General features: G+C 35.5%; 1 protein-coding gene across 1 annotated transcript; it reads right to left on the bottom strand.

The window, feature by feature from the left end:
• Positions 1–240: 240 nt before the first annotated feature.
• Positions 241–19,540, bottom strand: LOC131436894 (homeobox protein six1b). Its single transcript, XM_058605868.1, has 4 exons — positions 19,181–19,540; positions 9,596–9,742; positions 8,832–9,480; positions 241–2,582 (listed from the first exon to the last, which is right to left on the bottom strand). Exons 1-4 carry the CDS (start codon positions 19,293–19,295, stop codon positions 2,456–2,458), a joined length of 1,038 nt encoding a protein of 345 aa, XP_058461851.1. The 5' UTR covers positions 19,296–19,540; the 3' UTR covers positions 241–2,455.
• Positions 19,541–25,442: the final 5,902 nt, after the last annotated feature.

The following is a 25,442-nucleotide window of genomic DNA, read 5'->3' as shown; positions in this document are numbered from 1 at the left end:
TGAAATATGAATTGCCGAGTCATCATTATTCGAAAATAAAAAGGATTTTTCTTTATTATTGTTTGAACTGAATATCACAAAAGTAGATAGTTTCACTTATCTTTTCACGATATATAAAAATCTTTTTCTTTCATTCAATTTATATGTTCTGCTGCTCCACGAGCAATGGCGACGAGGTGCTTTGGTAAACCTACAAGAGACATTAGATGGTAAGTGTCTCATTGAGTTTCAGTAAAAGCCAACTTACTGTTCGGAATCACTGCAAACGGATCTGCTGATCTCGGTATATGTGTTCTTTACTGACAAGTTCAGTGTAATATTTTGTCGAACTTCGGTGAAACCACTCGCTTTACCAAGGTATCAGAATAGTACTTCAAAACAAAGTCCTGGCATTACATTCCTTTTGTGGAATTTGGCTTGTGTTTAAACAGACTTCGCAGCCGATTCATAACGTACAGAGTCATTGCATGGCTAGTACTAGTACTATGATTCTGTTGACACTAAGAATCCTTCCAGATCGAGACTCGAATATACGACAACTAGCTTGTAGGACCAGGGCCCTGAACCGCAAACCCGGGACTAATCAGAATAGTACTTCAACGAAATTCGAAAAAAAGCATGGGGATTACTGAGCAATTAGTAAAATGTCGTGTTGTCGATCTAATTCGGCATTTCAATATTTAGAGCTTGAGAATTTATTTCAATTGTTAAAATTGTTTACAACAGTTCAATTGAATTTCATCAGAATGCAACTTTCGGTTCCGGAAATATAAGGTAAAGTGCGCTTAAAAATTAAAATTATCATTTAGAGTGATAAAGCAAAATTTTGCTAAAATCTGTTTCAATTTATAGATTAAGCTACATTACGCCCTAACAAGATTCATCGGAATGTTTTTTCTAATACCACAGTAATATTTATGAGAATATTACACCACTAGATGGATTAGAACAGGTTAATGAGTTAAGTGGTTTGCCTTGGAGAGTGTTCATCGCAAAATCTACAAAAAATACCAAAAAGATGCTTTCTAGAAATGGCCATAATTCTGACAGTTTTTTTTCCTGCTACTTTTTTTTCTCGATAGTAGTTCTAACGAATTGCGTTTCACTTTTTCAAATAAAATTTGTATAAACTGCTTAAATAAATTATTTAGTCACAGCCCACTTTTCCCCTTCAACTTCATGTATAACCACTTGAACACTATCCCATCGTTTCACACATTTTTGTATGCCTTCTCAATATCCAAAATCGCGATGGCGGACGTTTTGGATACCGATTTGTTTCACTGGATGACGTTGTTAACCCTTGTGAGTTGTTGGATCTTCTATTGAGGAATTCTATCTGTTCTTCCAGGAATACATCCTTCTTATCATTGAATGCAAAAATTTATTTTTCAAACAGTTTGGAGGGAATTGAATGTACGCCTATAGCTCTTGGAAAAGAAAGATCCTTCCACCGATTTCAGTACAGGGATAACTTTAGCTAACTTCCATACTGAAAAGAAGTTGCCAAACCCTCAGCACAAGAAAAATTTTTTAGAAACAAATGAACGAATTGGATACATACGGGTGAGATACCACACCTTTTAAAAATTGATATTCCTTTAAAACTTTTCACCGAATTTGTGGATTTTGCATTCGTAAGAATTAACACAACAGCGGGAAAATCCCTTCTCAAAAACAGTGCTAGATATTATCGTATATTTTCCAATCATTATTTGATGAGATGAGGGTTAAGAAATATCTGAGTGTAATTTTATCATTTCCAGTGGCGAGGAACTCGGTTTAGAAACCTTCAACGAAGAAAAAAGAAACTCGGTTTGTTTATTTTTGTAAAAACACCCGTCGTCAAAACACAGCTAATAAAGTGAATGAAGTTAGTTTGTGAACAATTCAAAAGGGGGATGGGTATAGTGTGATCGGTAGATCGATGCCTTCCACGCAACTCGCCTAAGTTCGATTCCCAACATCCCCGCACTTTGGGTCAGAAAATATTTCTGGTCAAATGGCTTCAAGGTTAAAGCTCTACAATCAAAATATATATAAAAAAAACAATTTAAGAAAAACGTTGAGGGCCCACAAATAAATTTTTTCTATACAATTCTTTTCAAGTAAGAGACTGGAGAATAACATGCTTAATTCGTATTCAAAAATCTAGTTACATAATATTATCTATCTAATCGATTTCAACTGTATCGCGGTAAAAGATTTATAAAATATGCAACCATTGTTTGCGATACAATTTATTTCATTTCTTAATATATTTAGTATGTACATTGGCAGAGGTAATAGCTGATGAATCCAAATGACAATTTATCACAACTTATCTTTTCGCGACGCTTAACCCGTAAATTCTTATAGATCAGGAAGGAAAGGTATGCATCAGCTAGCGCAGTTTTACACTCTTTTGTTTTAGCTCCATAACATTATACACTGTACAAGCACGCGACAATCTTGTTCACTGAGTCGCATACATATCACTTGCATGATAAGCATGACCACCGTAGTTGGAAACATTGAACAATCTTTGGTAGCTTCCATCCATTTGAGCCGAAGTAACTGGAAGTACAGGAACCAGCATATCCCTGCAAAATTTGAAACATTAAAGAATAATACAGATTAAAGTAGGCTGAAATGGGTGAAATTATCAATAATAACAAACTTAAAACAATAACGATCAACTGGAGTAATACTAACAAATGCAGGAAAAAACAATCACATATATTGTGCGTAAAGAATTTCGTCGAAATTCGTTGAGTTATATTCGAAAAAACTAAGCCGATGAAAGAAGCGCGCTTCGTCGGTAATGTCACTTGTACCATTTTTTTCAACAATTGAAAAGTACGAGACAATACCCAAGTTTGCGTTTGAGCGAAATGTTCAGTACAAGCGTTGAAATAACTTATGCCGTTTTTCATTGAAAAACACTGGTGGCGTGGATTGCTCTGATTTTGCACTTTCGAGTAGAAATGCAACATTTTGACGGTGTTTCCTTGCCATTTCTGCTCGAAAGTGCAAAACCAGAGCAATCCACGCCACCAGTGTTTCTCAATGAAAAACGCCATTATTGTCCATTTTAAATTGGGCCCACAGCCCATGTCTCGTCCAACGATTTTTAGAGGCTTGCAGGCAGTTTCAAATCAAACAGGAAGCATCAGAGTTTTTTAGTTGTTATCAATAACAGCATAATGAAAGCTCATTTTGAAAAATAAGGATAATTTGGATGCTTCTGTTGGATTTTATAAAATTTTTGAATAAGTTTTCAACACACCTGCAAAATTTATGATAAAATCTCAAGGTAACATAGGGAAACATTTAATAAAACTATTGAACATTTTTAGGAGCCTTCATGTTTTTAAGTTTCATCATAATTTGTCTCAGTAATGTCATCTTGAGACAATATTTGTGTTATGCTTATATTTCTGTGAGATGTCAATAGGACTCGCAAGATTGGAAGAGTTGTCGACTTTGATCTTATTCACCGTTTACAGGAAGTATTTGAGTTCCTTTTTGAGAGTTGAAACTGGTTTCTGAGGACTTGTATAGAATCTTAGAAAAATTTAGAAAACGGAATAATTTGTTCAGTGAATCTATGTTTAATTTTCTTTTAAAGCTCCTCAACTATTCCATAGTAGGATCACAAGAACGTTGACATTGATGTAGATATCAATCACATATATTGTGCGTAAAAAATTTCGTCGAAATTCGTTGAGTTATAATCGAAAAAACTGAGCCGATGAAAGAAGTGCGCTTCGTCGGTAATGTCACTTGTACCACTATATCTCCGGAACCAGAGATTAAACTTGTGAAAATCTCCGAGAAATTTGAGCGTTTAGAAAAATCTTATAATGGTGCACAAAGATATTTTTCGATCTCATCGAGCTGAAACGAATGGTACATAACATTATGGGTCTCCGAGAGTACGTTCGAAAATAGGGTTTTTACAGCAATTCTGTAAAGAATGGTCAAAACCGTGTAAAAACAAACCTGGCTGAAAAATTGAGTGCCAAAACTGAATCGGGTGTATGAAATTTTGTTCTTTAAAAAATTACAGCTTTAAGCAGTTTTGAATCGAACTTGTTTTAATAATGTTTTGCTTCTCCATCAGAGCTATAGATAATGGGTTCGGCATAGATAATGGAAAAAATAGTGCTACGTGGAGAATCTAAGGGTACTTTTTGGCATTGAAAATACCTTACTTTTCACTATAGTTTTTGCTCAGTCATGTTTTCGTTTGCTGCACATCTTGTTCGTTTTTGATGCTGTACTAACAGAGTAAGGGTTCGATGAGTAGACTTCCGAAGTGGATGAATATTAACATTTTCGGAACGGGTAAAACGAGTAATGTTTTAAGTTATTTTCAAATCCAAGATGACAACTTTTTGGATGGTCAAGTCGGATTTGAACATTGACATTTTAAGTTATTTTTAGGCTCGTTCGTGACAAAATCTGGATACTTCTAAATACGTATATCTCCTGGAAATACTTCATGAACGCGAGAAATATTTTGCAGATTGATGAACGTATGTCTGTTCATTGTGATACGCAATAAAAGTCTGGTTCTGTCAGTAAGCGTCAATTACATGGTAGATTTATGCTGGAATTTTAATAAGGTAATGATTTAAATTATATACGGCCTTATCTTTTTTTCCCAAAACAATTTCAGGGTTTATATTCGATAGTATTCTAGCCGATTAGTTCTAAGCTGGTAGAATGTATAACTAATTGAGCTAATCATTGCTTAATTTGAAACCCTGAAAGTTATTGATTGATCTGCTAGAATCAGATCAATTGTCGAAAAATTTCTCATATAGATAAATTAGTTGAGCTATTGGTAATAAAACTGGTTTAAAACCAGCGGAGAGTTTATCATGAAGAACTAGTACTTTCTGATTACTCTACGAGCATTTAAAATCCTATTAGGAAAAAAACAGATCAATATATTGTGCATTTTAACTGCTATCATTTTATTTATTTGCCCATCAACGCATCGAAATCGTAAATATTGTTTATTGACTAAAAGATACATTAGAAAAAATTGCTGTTTTAAAAGAGCAAGTCGTGGCAGCCGAACGGTTTGGCGAAATCTTCTAATACACACATCTAATACATCTAACGATTTTAAATTCAATTCTATTACATGAAAATTTAAAATTGTTGGTCTGACAGAACTTTGTTAATAATTGGTTTTATGGTTTTCGTCACAATCACAGCATGATAATTCATCTGATGGTATCGTTCATTGAACAGATGTGCTTGCAAGCGACATACTTTAAACAGTATATGTCCATATAACAATTTATTGTCCCATGGCCGAAGCACTGGCAATGACCATATTATGTTAGATTCGTTGTGCCATCATCAGTGTTTGTTATTGCCGATAATTTGGCAGAAAGTGGTTCGATATTTCTCTACATTGTATACAATATTTTCAATCTGGTAGAAGATGCTACAAGAACTCGCTGTCGCTCAATGCATGAACCGTGAGAGAATTCACTCCACTTCATACTCTGAGTATTTCACAGCCCTTAACAAAATATATACAGTCCGGCAATGATCGGTGCGGTGAGGAATTTACCAAGAGAGAATCGCAAGTTGATAATTATCGCAGATAATTCGACTTGATTCTCATACTAGGTCACAATATACAATATTTCAAAACCCTGGTCTGGAGCAGTCACAGCTATTTTCATAGATACAACTTATACAAAGGTTATATGCACATAGTTAGAATAAGCGGCAATAGTAAAATGATTCTATCGCAATTATCCACTGTCCGTATAGAATCGGATCACAAAACAAGAATAAGCGACCGTTTGTTGCTTCAGAGAGAATCCCAACAGCAGCGAGCTAACCTTTGATTCTCAGACAGGTCATCGAGAGGAATTCGCTTTCGCACTGGTGTCCATTCTATGTTATATGAACCATGACGGTGTTTTGTTGCTGAGATGATATCCGTCTCTCTTTGATGGCACTGATTAAATAGTGTGAAGAGTTGCTAGCGAGCGTTCTTTGATAGATAAAAGTCATCCTCCGGCCATACTGCCGGAAAAAAAATGTACAAAATGATTTGAAGTTGCAAGCATAGATTGTTGTGGTTTTTTTCTGAGTGGCAAGCGTCCGTTTTTGGGATTGTTGTTCCTTATTGAATTATTTTCAATCATATGTGTACCAAAAAATAATAAAAACAATCATGTGCACTTAGAAGAAATCGGTTACGTGTAACCAAAACCCCTGAATGACTTGAAAAAGGCTTTATACTTTTCTTATATGCACATGTTATAATGAATATTTTCTATTTATACATCGAAATGCCTGGAAAGGAATTCGTATGGCCGTACCAAGCGGGATTTACTGGAGCCCGCGCCACTACGTATCACATATTCGCGATGAGACAAGCACTCGAGAAGTGTTGTGAATACAACGTCCCCACGCATCACCTATTCATTGACTTCAAAGCGGCATACGATACAATCGATCGAGAACAGTTATGGCAGATAATGCACGAATACGGTTTCCCGGATAAACTGACGCGATTGGTCAAAGCAACGATGGATAGAGTGATGTGCTACGTCCGAGTATCTGGGACGCTCTCGAGTCCCTTCGAATCTCGGAGAGGGCTGCGGCAAGGTGATGGACTTTCTTGTATCTTGTTCATTATTGCCATGGACCGAGTTATGTGGAGACGTATGCTTGATACAGCAAAAGACACCCCAGGCCTATAGCAGTTAGGTAAGGTAAGTAATGCCTGGAAAGTATTAGAATCCTCAATTAGCGGGCCTATTACAATGATCCTTAGAACCTCTTGATGAAATTGAAAATTGCTTGTTTGATGCCCTCGTGATCTATCGTTTCTCATACACAATCCTGTATTTTTTCGCATAGAGCATTTTGGGTATGATCAAACTTCCAAAAGCAGTTAAAAAAATTTTCTTCATATTTCTACATTTTCGAGATATTGATACTTAAAAAAGTAGTATTTGTTCGCTAATGTGTTAACAAACTTTTTGTATATAAAATCTTCACCTAGTAGATGTATTCGAACAATTTATTTGAAAAGAGTTATTGTGCAAGAACTACATTTTGGAGTTTCCAATAAACAACGCTTCTTATTTCGAAAGCGATCGATTTCAAAAGGTTAATGGTCTACAACATTTCCGAAAACACCTAAGTTCTCTATATCTAGTTGGATTATATCAAAACATGCGTTTCTTTTGTTTGTGCCTTTAGTAGACTTTTTTGTTTAGAAAAGTCCGCTTCTTTCGATATGATCAAAGTTGTCATTACTGCAGGGGGCTGGATGTGAGTAGGGATTTCTTTCGTGTGGTTATGTCAAGACATTCATCGATTTGTTATTTTAAACAACCGGGATTTTTGTGCATACAATCGAGAGGTATAAATGAATATTAGATGCACAATCTGAACATGTTAGAAGTATTGCTCAATCGAGTAGCTTTCTAGGTAGAATTATATCCCCTCTCGCATCAAAAAACGTTTCAGGTTGGAATCGTACCTCTGGATACTGAATTTTTGAATAAAAAAATTTTTTTTTCTATTTCAAGTGATTCATCTAGAATATAAAAATCTATTACGTTTCAACTGGATTCACAGCCAATTTGTTGCATACAGAACTATTATATGCATAGCTCGAAAAAATCTTGTGATTTTACATATTATAAAATGGACAAAAATGGAGCGTCGTATTTCACACAAATTTATATTCAAGAACTTATAAAATTGTCAGAATTGAAAAGTACATGGCTTGAAATCGAATGAAATAAAAAAAAAACAAAAGATCGATAGCATCAGCGCGACTTGAACCGAGGAACATTATATTACAAATCACTCAATAAAATGAGCCACAGAAGCACATATCTGCTTAATGAATAATTGCTACATATAAATCCATACAGCGGCACTTGGTAGCCTCGAAACCTGTAAAATTCTGTAGGAATGAAATATTGCGTCATTTGACAAGCTAAATCGTTATGAATTTGAATTGTTTGTATTGTTTGTAGAATTATGTCATCTGAAATATTCATTTATTTTTTTATGTGTAACCCCATTCATTGCATGTACAAACACTATTCGTTAGAGTGATATGTACTCCCGTGACTCAGTCAATAACCCATTTTCTTGCATGTAAAATTGCGTGAATGGAGACGCGTGCATCCTATAATATGTAAAACCACAACATTTTTTTTAACTGTGTGTTACATCTTCATAGATGCACATAAAAGGTACGTCGCGAATCACTTACGTTCGCAATTCAAAGCATGTAAAGGTAAGTCATATCATTCACTTCACAGTTTATTGAGCTCAAGCTTACATCGATGCAGACGCAAAATTTATTTTTACATGTTAGAAGATTTAATATTGTGTCATCACCGAATAAATTACGGCATCATTGAAAGTACGTCAAGCGTAAATTTAATTTTTTCTAAGAGTGTAGAAAAAATTGTAAATTCTAATTCTTCTTTTGACGAAATGTCAATTAGTCTGTGATTATTATACCATCTGGTGGAATTTGTACTTTGAATCATATACCGTAGGCAATGTGAACTTGACAAAGAACTGGCAGTGAAAAATCAATTACTTTTCTGTTGATGATATTTGATTTTGTTTCAATATAAAACACATCAACTGTGGTAGAGCTGCTCTAAGACACACACAAATGTTCAAGTTAAACACATTCGCTATACATACGTTGAATCAAGTTTTACATAACTATTCACAGCTTCATAGATGCATTTTGTGTAACAAGGAATAGAAGATACGCTTGGATTCACAAACTTATTAAAAACACGTGTTGTAAATAACACTAAAATACTTACGGCCTTGCTTGTGGTGTTCTATCTCGCTGTCTTCTGTTTTTAAACCAGTTGGACACTTGTGTCAGCGTGAGTCCTGTTTTCTTCGCAAGTGTTTTCTTTTCATCTGGAGTTGGGTATCGATTCCTTGTATAACAGTCTCTGAGGGCATTACGACTTTTTTCTTTAAAGCAATATACTGTTTCTTCACCGTCCCAGATTGTTTTTGGCAAAGGATATTTTTTGCGCAATCTGTACTTATCCACAGCGCACAGAGGTTTTCCTCGGATCTTTTCCGCTTCTCGGTAATGAGCTTTAAACCATAAATCTTGTAGAGCCGAGTGATGTTTCGGTGAATATAAATGTGATTCTAGTAAGGCATATAGCTCACGAAACGATTCCTGATGGTACGCCACCATACATCTTGCTCGAAGCAAACTTTCATTGGTGACGATCGTTTCGTTCTGAGGAATACTCCATAGGAAAGAAGCAAGCTTGTCTATGTCACCTTGTTGCTGTAATGCTTCGCACATACACTGTATCTGATCTCCGCTGAAGCTTAAACATTTGCGCTCGAGATCGTTATTATTTGTTGGGCATTGCACATTTTGAAGAAATGCAGCATTATTTTCGGTTTCTCGCACTGATGGATGTAAATCAGATGACAATTTTCCTGGTGGAAAATATTTTATACACTAATTATAAGCATGGATAGCATAGAAATTGTAGGTTGAATTTTTTTAAACGAACAACATTAGGTAACACGACAATGGCGATTTTGAACGTACCTGTATAATATCCTACATCTGGTTGGGTTTGGACTTTGATGTGGTACACGTTTTCACTATATTTTCGTTCATATTCCTTGTCAGTGAACTCTTGAAGTTTATCAGAGAAAAACAACGTTTTTATTGCATTTCCTGTTTCTCGGAAACCTAAAAAAATATGACGCGTTGAATGTTAATAGCTTACTAATTGCAGAACAAAACATGTCGTAAAAAAATTCATTTAAGTCAAGTTGCACTTTAATAGATTTGATAAATTATCTTATCGTATTGATTTGGAGTAACCGTTTGTATTACTCATACCATCTATTAAAACCGTTAGATAGAATGTAGGTATTTGTATTAATATAAGTATATTTTCTCTAAGTGATTAATAGATTTGATAGAACAAAGGGTGTGAGCTGTGGAACCGTTTCTCAATGAAATCAACTATTGGATTTGGTCTCTTTCGATGCATCGAACTAGATCGCGGATCAGGGTCATGTCGCCGAAAGCCATTTCGCCGAAAGCCGTTTCGCCGAAAGGGTCATTTCGCCGAAAGGGTCATTTCGCCGAATGTCATTTCGCCAAATGGGCCACTTCGCCGAATGTCATTTCGCCGAAAGCCATTTCGCCGAAAGGGTCATTTCGCCGATTCCTACAAATGTCTTAAAATCGTAATGGGAATCGATTTAAAATAAAGACAAATTAAAGATAATAACGTGACGCCCGTTTTGTTGACCTACAATTGTACTTCTTGAATAAAGATTGATTCATGAACCTCAGAACGGAGTTCCCAAAGAAACTTGTTGACTACTAATCACCAAAGTAATTCCATAGGTATCTACCAAGCAAATGTATGTGGTATTTTCCATTTACTAAATAAAAAATATTTAATGCGGCTTCGCCACATCGATTTGATTCGTGTGCTGTCCGACCTCGCTACCGCTCGTTCGGACCTAACTAAAGCAAAGAAACCTAGCTTTGAGTAGACCGGGCAAACGAGGCGGTTACAGGTTTGTATGCAAGAGGCCGCCGCTTCCGACTTTCGGTGAAATGGCTTTCGGCGCAATGACCCGCTCCCCTAGATCGCATCACTTTGCAGACAATGTAAAATTTCAATTCGACGCCATTTATATGATATATTCTCTAACTGAATAGTATTCACTGTTTAAACACAGTATTAAGGAGAAAATTTGTGTTGAAATGTGAGTAACAAAAATTACAGGGTTGTTTACAAGATACGATCTTGAGGACATTAAACTTTCAATTTCTGAATTGAATTTTGAAAATTGGCAATAAATTGTAAGACACTATCTAGAATTATGATGCTAATGTTAGGATTGAATAAGATATTGGTTTTAATTACTGTTTGTCAAACACGCTCTGAAAACACTTTGAAAAATGGGATTTGGATGAAAAATTTAATTACTCATATCTCATCGTCAAGCAAGTATGTAATAATACAACAAAAACTTTGTTGTAGAGCTTCCGCTTGCAATCATAATCATATAATTGTTGAATGCCGAATTAATGAATGATTCTTCTCTCCGGTTGTTATATGATAAGTGCTGAAGATGGAATGATTGATAATGTTTAAAGTAGCATAAATACATTTCCAGCATAAAAATACAGAAACTATGAACTTATCCAGACCTCTACAAAAGGAAAAGCTTTAGTTATGAATTATATTTTCAAAAGGAAAGCTTCGTTTCCTTCAACAAGAAGGTAAATTTCTCGAAACTCCTCGAGCAGGCATACTTGCGAAACAAGAGGTGAGAGTTGGCAGCCTCTTGATATTTTTTTTATAATTGTAAATGAAAGGTATCAAAAACTTCCGGGCTCTAGCATTTTAGTATACCGTCTTACCTTCATTGTGAAATTTTGTTTAAAAGATCCTTTTGTAATCTGTAATCTACATATATGCCAAATGACTCAATAACGGAATGCATATGACTGCTCTAGAAAACCGCTGTAGGCAGAAGTTCTGATATCGTTTACCAGTTGATGGATTGTGTGTAATGGAGTTAGATGAATAATATTGGTCATTGTGAGTGCGAGTTTAACAAATCAGTAATTGAAAAGATTGTTCTGTAGAAGCGCGAGAAGAATGTTCAAATGGGTAAGATCAATACCTGAACAATATCCACTTTATTAGTGCCCTAAAGTAAGCGTGGCACTTTTTGGCAACTTGAATATACAGAACAAGTTCTGCTTCATCATCTGCTTAAAACTGTACAAGGAACTGCTTCAAAGTTTATTCTGTTGCGTCGGGCGAACATTCAAGTATGAGTAATTCCTTAAAACGGACTGTTCAGAATGCTTTGTATGCATGTGTTTTTATCAATACAGTTTATCAATACAAAATTCAAATAAGTTATCAATACAAAATTCTGGTTAGGAAGATATTTTATCCATTAGATTGTTTATTGACACAAAGGATGGGATGACAATCTGTGCATTTGCTCATTTTTTTCTTAACAGATGTATTTCACATTTTCACATTAATTTTTGCTGATATTGCTTTTTTGAACTAAAGCGAATGAGTGTCGAATTTCCTTGATTGTAGGTTAAGTAATCAGAAAAATAATGGAGATAAACGTTAACTACTTAGTCGTTTGACAATTCTGCTGTCCGAAAATATAAATTCGAACAAATCATTTTTGGGAGAGACGAAGTTCGACGGGTCAGCTAGTTTATTCATAAAAACACAACTATCATCCTTGAATTTATAATTATTTCAATTGATAAAACTTTGAAAAATACTGTTTAATAATTGCGAAACTTGCCCACAAATTTATATTTTACCTAGAAGTTATATTGTAAATTATAATGTATAATATCATGCAAGTGAAAATGAAAAAAAAAATTTGAAACGAAATTGGTTTCTACAATTAACTTTAGTTTTACTTTTGAAGTAATCAAATATGTTTGATGAAATTTGAATGGGAGATATAGAAATTACTCACTTCAGTTATAATAACAATTTTAAATAAGTTGCTTCAATACTTTTTGTTCAAACACTGGGTGCTCAAGGCTGCCAATTCGCCCCTACTCTAGATGTATCTCTCTTATCTGAGCTCACAACTCGGGATATTTTTTGCTGTCACAATTAGACTGACTATTGATGGCATAGACAGGAAATATGTCTATTGTTCGGCGTATTTGTCGCATAGCAAACCTTCACCAAGTTCAAAAACGTTGTATCATACTGCTGCAGAAGTGGTTCATCACTTTTAATCGACCATATCATTTGGGGCAGTTCATATATTAATATGAGAGGCTTTGGAATTCATGAGCAGTACAAACCAATCCATAGTCAATGGAGCTAATGGTCCAAAATTGTGCGAGATCTGGAAGTTTTGAACGTAGCTCTCTGCTCTGATAGAATTTGGCATGAGTTGGTTAATTGGATCATTCCCGTTGAGCTTCGTAATCTAATCATAAGTACTCTTTTGTGTTCATCATAAGTACATTTTTACGTTTAATTTGAAGTTGTCACATATCTTAATCTCGAATCTACCAACTGTGACCTCTATGAAGAGGGCTTGTCGACTATATTTTACGGGTGTCAATCAACAGTTGACATCCTAATGGACTTGGAAAATACTGTCGATAAGACAAACTCACTCATAATGGCAGCATATGAAGAGACTTGTCCATTTCGAATTGTGCGAGATACTTGAGGAACTCCTTGGTGGAATGCTGAACTTGCTAGACTAAGGAAACTATGCAGAAGAGCTTGGAACCACCGACGCATGGATGGTTTGGAGGCGTTCGTATCGGCTCGTAGGCGCGTAGGGTCTAACACTTTAGAAAAATCATTTATTGTTTTCATTATATTTTCCTATAGTGAAACATTTCAAGAATTTTCTGTGAAATTTTCAAGCCTATTTAAACGAAACTCTAGAAGCTATGGACCTTTATCTATGGCTATCTCATTCTACGAAGAAGCAAGATCTCGGCGCACAGGCCCAAGATTTCTCCTTCGATTGGCTTCCAAACTTGACAAAACATTCTTGAAATGTTTCATTATAATAAATTATTAACAGAAAAAAAACATATTTTTTTTTGAAAATGTTAGACCCTACGGGCTCCCTGGAGTAATTATTTGTTTCCATTGATTTTATAGACAAAAAACTTTAAACGCGTTTTTCTCGAAAGTAGGTCCGTGTCCCTCGTCATTCAAAAACTACTGCACCAATTTTTTTCAAATTTTGCACAAACTTTCTACATATAAAAAACCAGACCCCAACGTTTTCGTTTTCTTGTTTGTTACTTTGGTCAGGTTTTACAGCTAAAAAATGGCGGATGTTTTCGTGAAAAAATTATTTTCAATTTTAAAAAATTGAAAAAAAAAATCAAACAGAAACGTTGGGGTCTAGAAAAACTTCCACTCTAACTGTGCTGCGTTCATTTGCTCACTTCTGATTAGTCTGCGCTGAGATACAGTTTTTAAGAAGCGTTCTCAAAAATATCTCTTCACCGACTTATTTCTCCAAATTTTTCCACGAAAAAATTACAAAATGTTGTTCGAATGATGCTTTTTATCATGCAAAACATTGGAACTCATTTTGTTGAATGATAATTCTGGAAAAAATTCGCGAAAATGATGATTTTTTTCATCGAATCGTATTCGGCATTTGTCTGATGGAACAAGTTTTGAAGATCTTGAATGTGGAAACAAGATGACCTGAGTTTTTGCTGCATTGATCACAATTTTCCAGCTTGTAAAATATTCAGTTAAAGCGTCCAGACCTGTCTGTAGTTTATTCTTCAGCGCATTAATGACACTATCTTTGTAAACAATGGCAGTATCATAAGCAAATTGTAACAGAACACCACCACTCCGAAGAGGTGGGATGTCTGAAGTAAAAATGTTATATAAAAGGGGACCTAGGATACTTCCTTGGGGTACACCAGCAGGAATAGTAAATCTTTCTGAAAGTGCATTATTCTGAAAAACCTGGAATGCTCTATCTGCAAGATAATTTTTGATAATTTTAATAAGATACATGGGAAAATTATACCTATGCAGTTTAAACACCAGGCCATCGTGCCACACATTATCGAATGCCTTTTCAATATCCAATATTGCCATGACAGTCGTTTTGGACACTGATTTGTTTTGCTGGATGACTTTGTTAACCCTTGTGAGTTGGTGGATGGTGGATCTTCCTTTCCGGAACCCAAACTGTTCTTCCAGTAATATATCCTGTTCATCTGCGAAAGCAAGAATTCGCCTTTGTATTGACTTTTCAAACAGCTTGGATAGGGCAGAGAGTAAGCTGATGGGCCGATAGCTCTTGGAAAAGGAAGGATCTTTCCCCGGTTTCAAAACTGAGATAACTTTAGCTAACTTCCACTTTGACGGGAAGTAACCAAGCTCCCAGCACCTGTTAAAAAGTTTAGCTAAGAAGACAAATGAGCGAATACTCAAATGTTTCAGCTCAATGTTGAATGTGTTGTCGAAACCGGGGGCCTTCATATTTTTGGATTTTTTCACAATAGCCATCATCTCATTCGCAGTGACTCTACTTTCCGCAGGAACCAAGCTGTCTGATTGGTCAACCTCAGCTACGCTATCTGCAACGGCTCTTTCATATGGACTAACAATGTTGAGTCCTAAATTGTGAGAACACACAAACTGCTGGCCTAGCGCATTTGCCTTCTCTACTGGTGTGATTAAAGGTATTCCTTCAGCTGAAACGTTAGCTATAATTTCGCTTCTATTTATCGATTCGCGTTCTTCCAACAGCTTCGCTTTTGCATCGATCGACCAATAAGAGTGATGCTTTCCCTTTGATATATCGCTTACTCCTTCAAAACCGTCTTCTATGGCAGGAAAATCCGGTATGCCAGAGATGTTTAGCAGACAAAACAGGACACTGCTCGCTACTAATCAAAATTTATAATTGAAAATACGTGGCTTGATAAATTCAAATCGAAACTTAGACATATTTCCAATCAAATGATGAAATAATATTAATAATTGATACAAAATAGACTGCGCGGTAAGTGTTTAAAACCTGACCACATTGCTACGTGTATTTTTCTTTCAGTTTCTGATTTGCACCTTTATATAAAAAGTAAAGATATGTTCCACATCATTCAATTCTGGAAGCAGCCCGTGGTAATGGCATACCTTTAAGTATCACAAATTGGATACACTCAATGGTAACCTCTTTTCTCATCGCTACGCTAAGCAGAAATTAGAAAGCTAAGTGTATGTGGGTGTTCTCAAGGTGGTTTACTAGCAGAACTTTTAAAAAATCCAGTCGCTGATATATTAAGGAAACTTTATTTATTTATTTATTTAAGATCTCTGACTTACGGTTTTGCTGACGCTCTTATTAGGGGCTGTCCATGAAAGACGTCACGTTTTTTTGGCAATTTTTGACTCCCCATCCCCCCTTTGTCACAAATTGTCACAGCAGCAAAGACCCCCCACCTCCCCTTTGTCACATGTCACGAATTCAAAATAAATAAAATTCATCTCAATACATACTCAATACAACACATAACAATACATAACACACCATACAAATATGAGGGAAAAATCGATTTATTACATGCTGTCATTAGATTAAAAAATATCTCTGAAACTACAAAACCATCGAAATTATTTTATTAATAGTAATTTTATAATTTAACAAAAGTATTTGATTGGAATTGATGAAACATTTATATGATCTGTTTTAATTCTCCTAGGGGTGCACATATAAATTATTTCTTTAGCTAAGAAATAATATTTCCTTGGTCTAGCGCACAAGGCTGAGAAAATAAAGTTCAAAACCACATCAAATTGAGATCGCTTGTGATCTTTCCCAATAAAGATCACTTCTGATCAGTGATCAGTGATCACATCGATCAAAATCGGTACGGATCTTCCGTCACACAAAATCGGTAGTGATTTTGAGCTAAAATGATTCTTGATTCATGTAAGTTCAATCATTGGATGATTCGATCAGCTTTGATCTTGGTGGAGGAAAATCACATATGATCAAGATAAGACATGACATGATCTACGTCTGAAATCGTTGATCCCCCGCTGAAGGGTGTGAAATTAGTAATAACAGTAATCCTACAGGAATTTATAACTAAGGGTTACGCGTGTCAATAAGACCGGTTTCGTTACGTTACGGTTTACGAAGTTTTAACATATATTCTCGTTTGATGCATCCCGTGTTCGATTTCGCAATGAAACAACATTCGCAATAAAATTAATACTTGATTAAGAGAAATAAATGCTAGATGAAAATTTCATGAAAATAAAAAGTTTGGATCGTAATCACATTGATATTGTTAATTTAACACCATTCTCTACGCAATAGCAATGCTCCATGCAAAATTAGTTTAGAAAAATATTTCACACCATATAGTGATTAGAGCGACAAAAGACTTTGTTTTACTTCCAGCTGGTTAACACTGATGATGATGTTTATGATGATGCACTATTTAGATGAAACTCAATAAAACGCTTTTTGACATGACATTGACATTTATGGAAGTAACAGGGGCACAGAGCAGGCGCTGCGTTTGAAGCAGCAGTTTTAGCACACAGCAGGCGCTGCGTTTGAAAGGCGCGTTTAAATTGCCCTAGCAAAACTTGCACTTCTCCTGAGTAGATGTGAATAGTCAACAAAAATCAAAATAATAACGAATATTACCATCATATCTTGTCTTGATGTTCCTGTGCGACTTCCGGCGAAACTCTCAACGGGTGTGTACGTTGCATCGTGTTAGTCCGGAGGAAATTGGAGTATTTCGCAAGAAAGAAAGGATTTTCATCCGTACTTTGACGATTCAACGCAGCCACACAGCGAGATTTTCGCTTGTAGTCCAGTGAAAAGAAAGTCTATTGGACTATAAACGATAATTAACTGCCAATATCGCCTTAGTCGCTGTGCCATCAAATCGGCGTCATCTCAAGTGAGGTGACGCCAACCAGAAAAGAAGAAGAGGAAAAGAAAGATGTTCCTGTGCTGTCATAGTAATACTTCTTATTTTCTTGATATTCAATCGAAGGAATCTTCTTGACAGATTAGACAAAATCTATTTAGCATCAAGATTTGTTATTATATCTTATTTCGTAATTGATGAGGCATACCAATTTCATTAAGTACAATTGATCCAGTGGTTCCTTTTTCAAATGGAATACAATTGAATAAACTGCATCAGAATCAGATAAGAGAAATTCTTATGATATACTATTCTCAAAGCTAGAAAATCAAATTACTGAAAAATTCGTCTTCTATAAATGTTTTGCTCTTGCTTTGAAGTTACAATGGTAGAATTTTATATTTTGTTGATATTTTTTCATGCAGACTTTGAAATGATTTTTTATATTTTAACTCTTATTTCAAACTAAATAATGTAATTTTCTACCATTGAGATGTTTGGTATTGATAATTGGTTTGCAGTGATTACTTCTACCCGGGCTGTTACTTCTGTGTATGATATTCAAGTTAAACAGGGTAAATTAATCAGCTGCATGACATGCTTTATGATTGAACATGTTTTTCTTATCATTATCATTGATAATCACAACATACATGTTAATGTTATTTGCTGGTTTTATTAATATTACTCCGCCAACATGGTATTGCTGAATGAATTTTAAATACATTAAGAAACATGAAATTTCGATGCGACCGACCAAACAAACTTTTTGAAATTTCATTCTTTGTGTGGTTTATATTCCACATCTGCTTACTATCTATCATAAGATTTCCGAAAGTTAAAAAATCCATAATTCCAAGCGATTGGTGAACCCAAACTTATATTCATTGACTAAAATTGTCAGTGCATAACTTAAGTTAAACCTGGCATTGGACTCGTACAATGTCAATATGGATTTCTATCTATTCGACTTCGCGTAATGAAGCCTACCAATCGTACCATTTTAGGGCATAGAAATAAAAATTGTAAGTGAATAACTCATGCAAACATATCCACAGACTATTGATAATTTTATGCATGTAATCCTTTAGTAAGGGGCATACTGAAGCATGGATATATGAAAGTATAATTTTCATTAATTCAATCAAACATGTTTATGAATTTTTGAATAATAAAATCGGTTAAAAACAATGAGAGCAAAACTCGGACCCGTAATTTACAATGCAAAAATATTTTAAAAACATCTGTTTAGCAAGAATCGAACAAAAAAAAACGTTGACTGCAAAAACCGGAAACATTTGTTTCGGAACAGCCGGAAATATTTATCCGGTTTTTGCATTCAATGTTTTTTATCCGGTTTTGCATTCAGAAATAATAAAACGGGTTTTTCAAACTAAGTTGCCCCAATTCGATTTCTGCATTCGACAGTTGATGTGAGGTTTCCTATATAAATGGTCACTGTATTCAAACACTAAATTATATTTCATTAAAAGATTCCATATAAAAAAGTTTAATATACATAATCCTTATTTGAAGATTTAGAGTAATACTACGATACCGAAATTGCTGTTAGAATTCACATTTGAATATTCATTTCATATCAACTGAACATTTTATCGTCTGAAACACTTATATTTGATGGATAGTCGATCAACACATTTCAACATCTCGCGTGTTCGTTGAATAACTGCAATACATTATACTCACTATTTTGCGGTATATAGAGATTTGTTCCAAAATGGTTCAAGGACGTGTTGACGGCATCTGATCCTTCTGAGTTGGAATCCAAATCAGCCAACGATGACAATACTGCGGTATCCATACGCAATTTTCGAGATCAAATATACAAAATATGATTTTGATACACTGTTTACATGAGCAAAAAATTATTTTTTCTTTAATATGTGATCATCACATCAAATTTCTTCCACCTAGACACTTTTCACGAATTTTATGCCTACATCTGAGTCTTCTCAATTTTGGAATTGAACTGAACGGCTTCAAAAAGTTCCTTCATTCATAAGTTTCCACCTTTCTCTCCCTCATTCCTGGAACTTCTGACCACCCAATCCCAGCTGAACGCACCATTATTCGGTTAGTGCTAGTCGAATGGAATTGTCAACAATATTAAGTTGTGTTTTCCTTTGTGTATGTAGCTTGATTGTGTGCAGAAAGAGGTCCTAACGATGGTAATGTTGAGAGTGAGACGGAAAGAGTAGAAACGAGCTTTGGCAGGAAACAGCAATATTGAAATTCTAGACCATCAGATAAACAGAAGCGCGAAGAGTAAAGAAAATGAGCAAAAAGCAGGAGTCGACTAGCAATGCTGCGCGTTGCTCGTTTTTATGCTGTCGTCAAGGGTAACGTTCAGAAGTATGAAACAGAGGGATGTTATGCTCCTCCTACTGTTTGTTTAGTCCTCGTCGAAACAATAATATGCTTACAAGCATGTTCGTATTTCGTGAAACGTTTTATTTATGTAGACCACAGTAGACTGGTCCGAGATTGAAGAAATGTGCAAGAAAAAAAATGTTTGCGAAATGGTTCACTGTAACTTAATAATATATTCTTTATTTTTTAGATTTGTTTGAGAGATTTTTTCTCATAATGAAATTCAAATTTTTTTTTCTGGATATAATTCTCTAAACTAACGTTATCATGAAGAAACCTCCAAAAACATTTAACCCTGTAACTCCAGAACCAGAGATCGGATCCTGATATAATTCAACAGCAGTCGGTGTAGACATACGACTTTCTAATTCTAAATTTTATCGTTTTTCACTTATCAAATATTAATGCGGTGAAACTTAGAAAACTTAGTATGATGTTTTCCAAGCTTGATAATTGTAGCATATCATCGAAACAAGATGCGCTTTTCCAATTGCACAATAGTTAAGCGAAGAGTAAAGAAATACAATACAACTATCATGTTTACTACTTGGAAAAAATGGTCATGAAATGAAAAATGAGTTATGGTCATCAACTAACATGACCTGTATATCATAAATAAATTGAAGACCAGCTATAACTACAACTTTGAGAGAGAAAAACCAGGCACGAATATTGAAATGCACAAATTGTTTTTAGCATCTGTTTTTTTTTGCAAGAACTGAACAAAAAAAAACCGTTCAATGTAAAAACCAGATTTTCCGAAACAAATGTTTTGTCCGGTTTTGCCTTTCTGATATAGAAAGGTTATGCAATCACTGTGAAAACCGACTGTTGAACGGAGTAACATATACCATTCGACTCAGTTCGTCGAGATCACAAAATGTCTGTGTGTGTATGTGTATGTATGTATGTATGTATGTATGTATGTATGTATAAGTGTGTGTGTGTGACAAATAATGTCACTCAATTTTCTCAGAGATGGCTGAACCGATTTTCACGAAGTTGAATTCAAATGAAAGGTCTTCAGGTTCCATACAAAGTTCCTGAGCTTCATATGGATGCGACTTCAGGCTCCGGAATTACAGAGTGATAAGCACCAAAAAAGGAAAAAAATAGTCACACACGTTTCTCAAAGATGGTTGAACCGGTTTTCACAAACTTAGATTCAAATAAAAGGTTTTATGACCTTATGCAATTTTATTTGGATTCGACTTCTGGTTCCGGAATTAAAAAGAAATATGTTAAAATTCATGAAAAAATATGCAATCAATTTTCTCGGAAATTTCTTGACCAATTTTCACAAACTAAGAAGCCAATGAAAGGTATTGAAATTCTTTAAAAAGTCCCCGAAAAGTTTATACAGATCCGACTTCCGGTTTCGGTATTACAGTGCGATTAGTGAAAATATTCAATTTCATGAGTATTTTTTCACTAACGATGGCGAAACGAGGTGCACATTTTTATAAAACTTACTGCTAAATTGATCTAATTGACGGATCTTATTAGTTAGTGAATTTATAAAACTACTTTGAAACTACTAGTCCCCGGTTTCCGCTTCTGAAAGCACCGATAAAAGTGAAGAAAATCTCCAAAAACGGAACTCCCGTCGATTTCTCAGCAACGGTTAAGCCGTTTTTCACGATTCATTATTCAAATCAAGGCTCTCATTGCCTTTAAACATACTATGCAATTTCATCCTGATCCGACTTCCGGTTCCGAAGTTATAGGGCGAGGAGTGTCATAACATTCAAATTTAAAATGACGATGCAGGGGAACGGGTATAGCGTTATGGGTAAGTCGATGCCTTTCACGCTGCCCACCTGGGTTCGATTCCCACCCCGCGCACATAGGGTCAGAAAACTTTTCTGGCCCGAAGAGGTGAATGACAACAATATTAAAACCTCTATAATCGAAAAAAAATGACGATGCAAAACTGGTTTTCAATTTCATATAGCGTGCAGGGTTGCCACATTAAAATTTATATTTTTTAAGGAGAAAAATATGTAAATTTCTAATCCTTTTATTCAATTTGTACCTACTTGTTAGTGTAATTACAAGATCATGAAAACGATGCTTTATACAATATGTTCTATATAATTCGACATAAAGACTGTACCAGAAAGTATGGACGCAACCGAAAACCGCTGCCATTTCACAATGGCTCAGAATCTGTCATTTTTTATGGCTGCGTCCTGTTGTTTACACTCTTCTCTAACCACTTGTGCAGTTGTTCATTCGTTTTCATTCGTTTGTTTCGAAATGCGTGGACTTTCAGCAGAACAACGTCGAAAAATTGTGTGCAAATGGTGCACAGAACGCGGACTGTCACTTAGAAAGATAGCAAAAATGGAAGGAGTAAGTGAAAAAACCGTGCGAAATGCAATCAGGAAGTTCGACGAGGATAACATTTTTGAGGATAAACGGGTCGAAAAAAACGTCCTGCTAACCCTCAGTTGGATAAACGTATACTGACGGCGTTCGAGCAAAAGAAGGAGGTTTCAGTTCGGGATGTGGCCAAAAAAGTGGGCACTTCGAAGTCAAACGTTCTTCGTGCTAAAGAACGTTTGAATCTTCAAACCTATAAGAAGCAGAAACAACCAAAACATAGTCCGAAACTGCATAATCATGGACGACGAAACCTACGTGAAACTCGATTGCAAATCCTTACCGGGACCACAATTTTATACGATGTGAGAAGGGCAAGTGTTAAACCAGTCCTAGACATCGATTGAAGTCGAAAAATTTGGTAAGAAAGCTATGGTCTGGCAAGCAATATGTAGCTGCGGTAAGATTCCGAAACCCTTCATCACCACTGTTTCAATGAACAGCGAAATATACATCAAGAAATGTTTACAAAAACGACTTCTACCCATGATTCGAAGCCACAAGGATCCTGTTGTCTTCTGGCGAGATCTTGCGTCTTGCCACTACTCGAAATCAACGGTAGAATGGTATACTACCGAAAATGTCACTTTCGTCCCAAAAGACATGAATCCACCAAATTGCCCACAACTTCTACCAATTGCGGAATATTGGGCATTAACGAAGGCACATCTTAGGAAACATGTCTCGGCAGCCGGAACCATTCAAGATTGGAAAAAAGTGTCAAAACTTGTCGCCAAGAAGTTTGTACGGAATTTAATGAGGAACGTTCGCAAGAAGGTGCGCCAGCTAGTCTACAATGGCTAAACAGCAAATATTGAGAATAATATTTTGTTGTTGTAGTCTAATATTATCAGTATATCAAATAAGATTTGAATATCTAACACTTGTGAATTATTTACAGCGAAATCAAAGTGCGTCCATACTTTCTGGGACAGTCTTTAGTTCATCGAGCAACGTATGTGTCTGTGTGTAAGTATGTGTCAAATAATGTCACTCATAAAAAAATCTCGTAGTCCTGTAGGTTGCTATTGAATTTCACACCGTCATTTAAAGCGACGAAGGGTAAAATTCTTCTAGATTTAGCTTAAAACTGATTCAATTCGTAGGCTATATTAGTTACTTACTAAACGAACCGACTTTGGCTGTACTGGTTCCAAAAGTACCAGAAGTAGTGGTCAAAAAGTTGAATACGAGGCTCACTCTATTTTCTTAGATCGATTAGAGATTTGATCGATTTCCACAAACAGACTCAAATAAAAGTTCCGACAGTCTCATAGGATGCTGTTTAATTTCATCTGGGTCCGATTTCCGGTTCCAGAACCATACACTCCAAAAAATTTGAATTTTACAGGTGACTCAACCCCTTATATGATGTAATTGATAAAGACCTAATTTGTAAAATCACTGAAGATTTTATTTGTAATGACTTAATGTTAGATGAGCTTGAATTTTACTGGTTTCGACTGTAACTTGCGTTCTGCTAGCAGGTGCGACTGTATAAATTTAAATGCACCAGCCAAGCAAATGCATGCTCCTGTGGCTCAGTCGATTAACAGACGTACTTGCGATCTAATGATTCTCGGTTCAAGTCGCGGCGGTTGCTATCAGTATTTTTTTTTATTCCAATGAATTTCATGCCATCTAATAAGATGTAAAATCACAGGGTTTTTTTTAAAGTATGTAGGGTAAAGAGTGTTTAATCATTTAGTGCGACGATGCAAAATAAAGAAAAATTCTTATCAACTTGACATAACTGTTTAGAATTTGAAAAGGTTATGCTAGTTTATACCCAAAGAAAGTTTTATTATTTTATTCCAGATCGAAAAACAAATCTTCACAAAATCTTCTGGTGATATTTTTGGAAATATAAGTAAAATAAGAAAGGCATCATTACACCACTAGGTGGATTAAAACAGGTTTTTTTTATTCAAAGTTGTTGTTGACTGCCCTTAGGACGAAGCATGGTTTGCTTATTTGTTACGGGCGACATGATCCAAAAAAAAACTTTGAATTCAAAAACCGGATAAAAATATCGGTTTTGAGAACCGAATAAGTTTTTATGCATTCAAATATTTTTTGTCCGGTTGCAAAATCCGTGCCTGGTTTTTGCTTTCTGTGTTTTCCAAATTAGGTTGAAAAGCGAAGCTTTTGTTGAGTTTGACCTTTCTGTTTCAAAAGATGACGCAGCCGATTCGAGGGGGGGGCTCTGATGGGGGCCTTTTTTTTGCTCGCCTAAGTCATTTTTCCAGTGGAGTTCAGGCGGCAAATCTAACCGGGCGCTAAATTTCCTCGGTACGCCACTGGTTATCCGAAGTATTGTCCATTGCTAAACACACATTTGCGGTATTCTCTCAAGAAAAAAATACATTACTTTCTATTTGAAGAATGAATCGACTTATTTCATTACCTCTTCGAAGTAAGCGGTCACCGAGTTCGTGTCCCATTGACGCAATTTAGAAAAGGTTAGGTCAGGTGAGTAAGCCGCATGGGATATCACATTCCGTTTGAACTCCTCTATATGCTCACTGTCAAACTTTAAATGAGATACGAAGCATTGTCATTAAGGAATGTCGTTTTCCTCTGGCTGATACCATATTCTGGTCGCTTCAACAATGTTTATTGGCCATATTTGATTATTTACTGTTTGTAACGTACTAACACAATCGGTTTCAGCAACTCATCATAGGAAACATCACTCTGATCCCACAAAGCGCAAAGAATTCTTAACGAATCGGTTTGGTTTTGCAATCGATGTAGAAAGTTCAAAAGTTACATATTTCTTGTTCAAACTGTTAATCAACGAAGAGAAAAATATCGATTTTTCGAGCCGCCCTAACATGGAAAAGCTAACTCTAACGACCTAATAAAAACAATACGGCCTAATATTTTTCAATGAGAAACGATTCTACCGAATATTACAAAATCATGGAATATCTACTAAATTTTTCATAAGGAACTGCTGTACGTTAATAGATATCATAACTCCGATTAATTATAATCCGATTACCAAATGACTTATACTTACTGTTATGTAAAACAAGCGTCCTAAAACGCAAAATTGCTTACTGCTCACAAGTTTGCAACAACGATGGTAGTAATTGAGACACGATGTCCATGAAAACAAAGGCGTCCAACATACATATTCAGCCAAGCACAAATAATGATGATGTAGGCTTTTGCTCGATATTTTTGC

The sequence above is a fragment of the Malaya genurostris genome, chromosome 3 (genome assembly GCF_030247185.1).
Source record: "Malaya genurostris strain Urasoe2022 chromosome 3, Malgen_1.1, whole genome shotgun sequence".
Classification (NCBI taxonomy): Eukaryota; Metazoa; Arthropoda; class Insecta; order Diptera; family Culicidae; genus Malaya; species Malaya genurostris.
Note: the sequence above shows the minus strand (reverse complement) of the source record. Positions and strands in the feature narration are given on the sequence as shown.

Excerpts from the sequence above, each read along its gene's own strand:
- LOC131436894 (XM_058605868.1), bottom strand. The coding sequence starts at position 19,295 with ATGGATACCGCAGTATTGTCATCGTTGGCTGATTTGGATTCCAACTCA. Across the intron at positions 9,481-9,595 it reads AGATGTAGGATATTATACAG|GAAAATTGTCATCTGATTTA; the intron begins GTACGTTCAAAA and ends ATTTTCCACCAG. Across the intron at positions 2,583-8,831 it reads AGAACACCACAAGCAAGGCC|GGATATGCTGGTTCCTGTAC; the intron begins GTAAGTATTTTA and ends CAAATTTTGCAG.